Consider the following 7,767-nt stretch of genomic DNA (forward strand, 5'->3'; position numbering starts at 1 on the left):
AACAGGATTAGTCACTGATATCTTTCTAAAATTTCGTTATCATTTTGCCTGCCTAGTTAACTATACTTCAAGACCCAGCCCATGCCCTAGCCGGTTTGGCTCAGTGAATAGAGTGTCAGCCTGCGGACTTGAAGGGTCCCGGGTTCAATTCTGGTCAAGGGCACATGCTCAGGTTGCAGGCTTGATTCCCAGTAGGGGGCGTAGGGGAGGCAGCCGATCAATGATTCTCTCTCATCATTGATGTTTCTATCTGTTTTTCCCTTTCCCTTCCTCTCTGATATCAATAAAAAATATATTTAAAAAGAAAGAGAGAGAGAGAAAAAAAAGATCTAGCTCATGTGTCTATTTCCTCTGATATTCTCCTATCTAGTCACATCCCAAACTTGCCTTCTTTTGTGTGTCTTTTGTGCATATCTCATTCTGTACTCCGTCTAGCTTTAGCATTTTCTCATAAATCCAGCACTGATTCATGCTTTCTCCGGAAGCTGAGTATTTTTTTTCAGAGGACACGCTAATCAGAGAAGGGAGGATGGCTCTTGGGTTAATGTTATGAGAGTAACCATGTTCTCTTTCTAGGATCCAAATAGTCCCTCAAAATTAATTTGTGGTGTTTACCTTTATTATATCATTCAGCATACTATAATTCTGTTACATATATGCATTTACTCCCTTGTTATGCTATCAGTTTCTAAGGAAATGAGTTTTTCAAGATCTTTTTTGAAAATGTTTGACAAAGTACCTGGGAAGTAATATGTTCAATAAAGGTTTGGTAAAAGAGGAACAGGTATTAAAAAGGAAATTTTATTTATTTTAAATAAGGTTTGAAAAAAGTTGGAATTTTGAAATGGGTTGTATAAGTCATAATTTGGAGAGGACCTCCTGCATACATGTGTGAACTATCAGAAATAAATAGAAGTAAAAAAATTCTATAATTCTGTAAATGCTTATTAGACACCTACCATATGCCAGGAATTATGCCTGAACTATAGAATTGTGGATGAGAGACTCAGTTCCAGCTCTCTGAGAATTTGAATTCTAGCAAAGAAGATATCACTAGGGAGTAAACAGAAATAATTTAAATTAGTTTTCCAACACAGTCCTAGTTTTTTGAGAAGTCCTGTGCTCAAGTTAAGTATGAAATCAGTTATTGCTGTGGCCATTATTAATAAGCACTTAAGCTAAAATGTGCTTTAACATCATGGCCAATTTCTAATTTGTTGGATTACTTGTCTCAAGAAATTTTAGCCAAATGAAGCTGCCACTTCATTACTAGGCAAAACCTTCTCTTTATCTCTTTGTACATGTATATGTGTGTGTGTGTGTGTGTGTAGATGTGTATGTTTTTAAAAGAAACTGTTTTTAAAATTATAGTTGTTATATAATTGAAGATTTTAGAAGACTAAAATGATTACTTGCTGATGACAAATTTACATAGGATATTATAGACTTTAAATTTATTTATTTATTTATTTATTTAAATTTTATTGATTTTTTTACAGAGAGAAAGGGAGAGGGATAGAGAGTTAGAAACATCGATGAGAGAGAAACATTGATCAGCTGCCTCCTACACACCCCCTACTGGGGATGTGCCCGCAACCAAGGTACATGCCCTTGACCGGAATCGAACCTGGGACCTTTCAGTTCGCAGGCTGACGCTCTATCCACTGAGCCAAACCATTTAGGGCATAGACTGTTAAATTTAAATATATTTAGTTTTTACTCATCCCAGAAACTACCTTTTTTGAGACTAAAATAATTTTGTAATAGTACATTATTAAATTTAATCTGTATTTCTTCAGCTATCTTATTGGTTATATTGGCAATGCTACTCAGGTTTTTTGTTTTTCTTTCAAAAGCATTGCTGAGAAGCTTTAATGAGCTAATTTCTGTAAAGCTCTTTACACAGTGACTTTTACATAGTAAATGTTCACTAAATGGTAGCCATTACTGTTAAGTATGTATTTGTAAGCATATAATATATGGTCGTGGCCAGTGTGGCTCAGTTGGTTGGAGCTTCGTCCCTGGCACCAAAAGGTTGTGGGTTCGATTCCCAGTCAGGGCACATACCCAGGTTTTGGGTTTGGTCTTTGGGGCACGTGTCAGAGACAACCAATTGATGTTTGTCTTTCACATCAATGTTTTTCTCTCTCTAAAAAAAATAAAATAAATTTAAAAATGCTAAAGAATGCTAATTTATTATTGCAAAATTAATTTTTTTGTACTATTGGTGATTTGTGGGGTGGGGGTAGGAATTCAGTAAAAGCAATATCTTTAAATTTCATTTATGTAGTGCTGTACTGTATTCAGAATTCTTTCCTATATGTCCTTCCATTTGCTCATCAAACCACCATACATGGAGGAAAGGAATATGGTCATCTCATCACAGTTTAGTGTTAGAACCCAGATTGAGAATCAGGTTGTTTTGACTCGTTGATCTTTTCACCCTTCCATCTCTGATAAACAGGTTTATAAAACAATCCTGTTTGGGCGAAAGGTTTCTTTGCTTACTCCTCTTTCCTTCAATATTAGATACAGGGCCAGCATACTTTGGTAGAAAGATTAGCATTCTCTGGGGTATCAAGTTTTACTCAAGGATTTAATGAAATGTTAGTTTTTGTTTTGTTTTGAAAGACATTTTGACCTTAAATATTCATCTTTTATAGGTTGTAATTTTACTGGTATTACAAGTGCATAAAAATGTCATAATGACTTTGTAAATTATTCATTTAATAAATATTGAACACCTACAATGTCTTTGTTTATTGACTTTCATGTTTGTTAAAATCTCTACCCCCCCATTTAATTTAATTTAATTTAATTGTTGCCAGTATTACAGATGTCTTCCAATATAATATTTACTCCTCCTTTACCTCCCTCCTCCCAGCCTCCTCCCCGCCCCCCAACCAGGCCTTCACCACACTATTGTTTGTGTCCATTGTTTATGCATATATGTATTAAGTTCTTTGAAGGGGTTGTGAGAGAGATTGAGAGAATTTCAGAGCTGGAAGGAACTTTTCAAGAGCTTTCATAATATTTAGTCATTTCTTGAGACAGGCTAGTTTTTATTACTTGAAACCTTAATGGTAAAGTGGTAAGATAGTCTTCAGAGGGAAGATCCTGAGGGGATTCAGGTACAGATGTTTGCATTAAAACTTTTGAAATGGGTTGAGGCCACTATTGTTTGCAAACCTTCCTTGGTTAGGATTTTCAGCTCAGTTTGGAGTATTCTTGTTGTGGTATTGTCTTAGAGAACTGCTAGGCAACATATAGCAATCTACTGGGTTTGGTCTTTACTATTTGTTGGAACTCATGGCTCTGGCCTTGCATCCTTTGACAGGTAAGAAAGAAGCCTGGAAAGATTGTGATTTGTTCGAGTTCACTAACTAATTAGAGTCAGATTCAGGTATTTGCATTTCCAGTTCTTTTTATTATCTAGCCATGGTAGCATTTAAATGTGTTGGCAAGTTAACTTCATAATGATTTCTTGTAAATTTCATTATATCTAGATCTAGTGTTGTATAACTGGATAACTTCTAACACTAAACCTATTACTTACAACTAATATAATAACTTATGTTAAAATCTGGGCTAGCATTATAATGAATGAAGAACAAAGTACTATCAGTTATTTTCCCTATGTTAACAAATATCTATGTTTTCATTCCTTTTTATTGCTGGCTAACATTCCATTCACAGTTATTTGACCATTTTATTGTTGATAGGCTTGGTGTAGTTGAAGTACAAATCTTAACAAACTTCATTTTGTTGTCTTTTATAGTAGCATTTATTGTGCTGTGTATCTTGTCTTCTTTGATATTGTAGTATTTCTTAGAACAATCCCAGTAAATATTATTTCCCCTTTTATGTATGATATAAATAATAAGGATCACTAATAGTATAATTAATAACCAATTTGATTATATATGTATATATGAATGTGCACGTATGATAAAAAGTTTTTACAGCTCCAGGTGCATCTGCAGAGTAGGCAAATTTGTTTTGGTCTTTGTCTTTTTCCATCCCTTTTTGCTATTTATCTTTTGTTCCCCTAAGGCCCAAAATCTCACCAATGTTCATTTCTAGCCTACATCCTAAAATGTTCTGATTCCTGCCTGGCTGGTGTGGCTCAGTCATTGAGCATCGACCCATGAACCAGGAGCACATGATTCCTTTCCTGGTCAGTGCACATGCCCAAGTTGTGAGCTTGATCCCCGTAAGGGGCATGCAGGAGTCAGCCAATCAATGTTTCTTTCTAATCGCTGTTTCTGTCTCTATCCTTTCCCTTCCTTTCTCTCTAAAATTAATTTTAACATTTAAAAAATGTTCTGATTTCTTTATTTTCTTCTCTTGTAGCTCTCTTTGCTAGAAAAATCTTTCCTGCTTAATAAAGTAATCTGAATAAAGTAATTCATTCAAATGTGAATGTAAATAAAAGTGAGCATGGTTGGTAGCGTTTTTTCCTTAAGATAATTCTGATTACAAAAGCATTACATGCTCATTGAAGATAATAAAAGAATGAAGAAGTCTAATGAGGAAAGTAGGAATGTCCACCATCCTATATAATAAAAGACTAATATGCAAATAGACCAAACTGCGGAATAATCGGACAACCGGTTGCTATGACGTGCGCTGACTACCAGGGGGCGCACGCAGACCGTGGCAGGCGTCAGCAGCAGGTGGCAGAGTGCCGAACATGGCAGGTGTTGGCCGCAGTGGGATGGTGGAGCAGGTGAGCAGAGGCGCCCGGCCAAGGCAGGGCACCGGTCGCTGTCATTGGAGCAAACCTCTGGTGGTTACTGAAAATCCTTTGCTCCCATGTGCCATGGTCCTGCCCGACGCTCACATCCGAACTGCTGGTACCTGGCACTGGCCTCAATTGCTCAGTGCTGTCATCGGGTGCAAGCTGTGGTTGCCGCCCCCGATCGCCCCTCAGGGCTTCTCCACCTCCCCCTGCTTCTGAGGGGTGATCGGGGCCAGCAGCCACCTCTCACATCTGCTGCGTGCAACGACCCCACTCGCACCCGCTGCCAGCATCAGAGCTGCCGCTTCCACCTGCTGCTGGCGCCCAGCACTGGTCCCAATTGCTCAGCACTGTTGGTGCGAGCAGCAGCTGCCAGCCCCGATCACCCCCGAGCGCTTGTCCATCTCCCCCTGCTCCTGAGGGGCGGTTGGTGCAGTAGCCACCGCTTGCACCCACTGACGGTACCGGTCCCACTTCCACCCACAGCTGGTGCTGGCCTCAATTGCTCTGCGCTGTCAGCAGGTGTGAGTGGGGCTAGAGCTGTCAGCGCATGGGAGTGGCAGCAGCGGCACTGCTGGCAGACAGAGAACTGGGGGGCTGAGGCGGGAGAGGCCTGGCGGGAGCGTGGAGGATGGGCTGAGACCCACCCCTGTGCCCACCACAGCCTCATGGCCCACAGGTCCTTTCAAGGTGCACGAAATCGTGCACAGGGCCCCTAGTCATAATATCTCCAGCCAGAGATAGCTATTTTGTTGTGTTTAATGTGTTTATTTTCTGTCTTTTTACACATAGATATTAGCATTTAAAAGTGGAAGTTGAGGTATCTGTTTGGAAGAATGGGGGAAAGGAGGAGACTTCCAAATTGGTGGCCTTCTCTGACTTCCCCTGACTGCTTTCACCTTGCCTGATCCTGTATGCTCCAGTATGTTTCACAGACACTAATCCTAGGGAATGCTCTTTGAAAACAAGAAATCAAGAAAGTTTGAAAATATTGTATGTAATTTTCATGGAGTTTAATAAAAGTTTTTTAGAAGAACAACTTGTTTTATTTGAGTGTTCTCAACCTTATTTGACCAGAACATGTTGGGACATAATTGTTCTGTAGGCTCTGGCTATTGAAGTTGGTCCAAAGAACAGTGTTATTGGCATCACCTGGGTGTCCTTTAGAAATGAAGATCTTGCCCTGGCCACTGTGACTCAGTTGGTTGAGCATCATCCCAATCCCTAAGAGGTTACCAGTTGGATTCCATTTCAGGGCATATGTACACATTGAGGGCTCGATCTCCAGTAAGAGGCATGATCGATATTTCTATCTCTCCTCCTCCCTTCCTCTCCCTTTAAAATGAATAAAACATTTTTTAAAAAAAGGAACCAAGATGGCGGCATAGGTAAATGCCTGTACTTGCTGCCTCCCATAACCACATCAAAATTACAACTATAATTCACAACTATCATCCAGAACCGTGGGAAAGCTGGCTGAGTGGAAGTACTAATACTAGAGAGGTAAAGAAGAAAGCACACAGACTGGTAGGAGGTGCGGAGGCTGGTCCGGCACCCGGGTTTGCTGCTTTTTTAGTTGGGAGGGAGATCACCTCTTTGGAGGCAGCCTGGAGGAGCAAGGAGTCCCAGTCCCACACCAGCCCCCCAGCCCAGGGTCCCAGAGCTGGGGAAAGAAGTCTCTGGGCTGTAAAAACCAGTGCGGATTGGGGCTAAGTGAAACACAGGCTGCTAGAGAACAAGCTACTACTATTAAAAGGCCAGCACTGCGAACTGAATTCACATGCTCCTGCTTGCTCTGAGCTCCAGTGCCAGGCGAGGCTCTGGGGGACCTAGACAGATACAGGGAGAAACTGGACTGTCTGGCTTCAGGGCAGAAACGCGGGGGTGACTTTCTTCCAGATGGAGGTATTCACATTGGTCATTGTTGCTGTGTTGGGACCTCCCTGTGCAGGGCTGACTGGCAGACATTTCTGTTGGCTTCACCCTGGAGATTCCCTGAGACCCTGCCCTACCCAATTTACAACCCCACCCACCCAAGCTGTTTGCAGTGACTTTTGCATTAAATGGACTGTCCTTTCTCAGCCTAAAAGCTGTCAAGCTGCAGCTGGATCAGGGAGCCCTAAAGCTGTTAACCCCTAGAGTGCCGGGGAGCACGATCGCACTCCTCCTGTCTTTCATCAAAAGTGCCAGGAGCGCTATCGCACTCCTCCTACCATGTCACTATTAGATGCTAGTAGTTCACTCTTTATTGACAGATGGCACCTAAGTGCAGGTTACTTATGATGCAGAATGTTTGCAGTTCTAAAATTGATCACTGACATTTATCTGCCTAATTTTTTACAGGTACTATGATTTTATGAAGTTTACTCAGATTTTGTAGCCCTAAAGCTTTGAAATGGCTTCCAGTTCTAATTCTGCTTTTATTAGTGATAATGATATTGCTAAATATGTCAATTCTTGCTGTGAAGATTTTTGTGGAAGATATTGGAGAAGGGTCTCCCTCTTTTAACATTATATGTTTTGTTCCAATTTTTTTCTACTAGTATTTTATAATACAATCAGCAAACAATATATATCAAAGATAAAAACAAATGTAGTAAAGTTTTCCTTAAGTTTTTGAATATGTAACTTCATTTATTTGCGATTCATAATTTTTTTCCTAAACTGCTGTAAAATCAGCAAAAATGCCTTGGCAATTTTAGCATAGTTCCTAGGATATTGGTTGGCACTCAAAGGGTTAATAAAAGCCCAAGGCCAGGACCAGCACCAGCCTGCCTTGCTTCACAGCTGGGTCTCCTCTGGGCACTTTCAAACCTGATACAAAGAGGAGAAATCTGCAGATCTCTCTCTAGCTCCTGCTGGGTGGCCCCAGGCAATGGCTGACTTTTACCTCCTTGGCGTTCCAAGAACCACTGTACCCAATGGACAGTGTGAGACCATAACAGATTACAACTTTTCACATCCATAAGTGACACACTCAAGGGGCAGACTCAGTGAGCACCAAAGCCCCACTGAAGCAACCACCA

The 7,767-nt window shown here is 40.7% G+C and overlaps 1 protein-coding gene across 1 annotated transcript in view; it reads left to right on the top strand.

The window, feature by feature from the left end:
* The first annotated feature begins 3,309 nt into the window (after positions 1–3,309).
* Positions 3,310–7,767, top strand: part of LOC102772058 (YY1-associated factor 2) — an 82,946-nt gene continuing 78,488 nt past the window's right edge. Inside the window, exon 1 of the mRNA XM_006755578.1 lies at positions 3,310–3,337. Within this exon, the coding sequence (XP_006755641.1) occupies positions 3,310–3,337 (28 nt within the window). The remainder of the gene's footprint in view (positions 3,338–7,767) is intronic.

This window comes from Myotis davidii, unplaced genomic scaffold, assembly GCF_000327345.1.
Source record: "Myotis davidii unplaced genomic scaffold, ASM32734v1 scaffold290, whole genome shotgun sequence".
NCBI lineage: Eukaryota > Metazoa > Chordata > Mammalia > Chiroptera > Vespertilionidae > Myotis > Myotis davidii.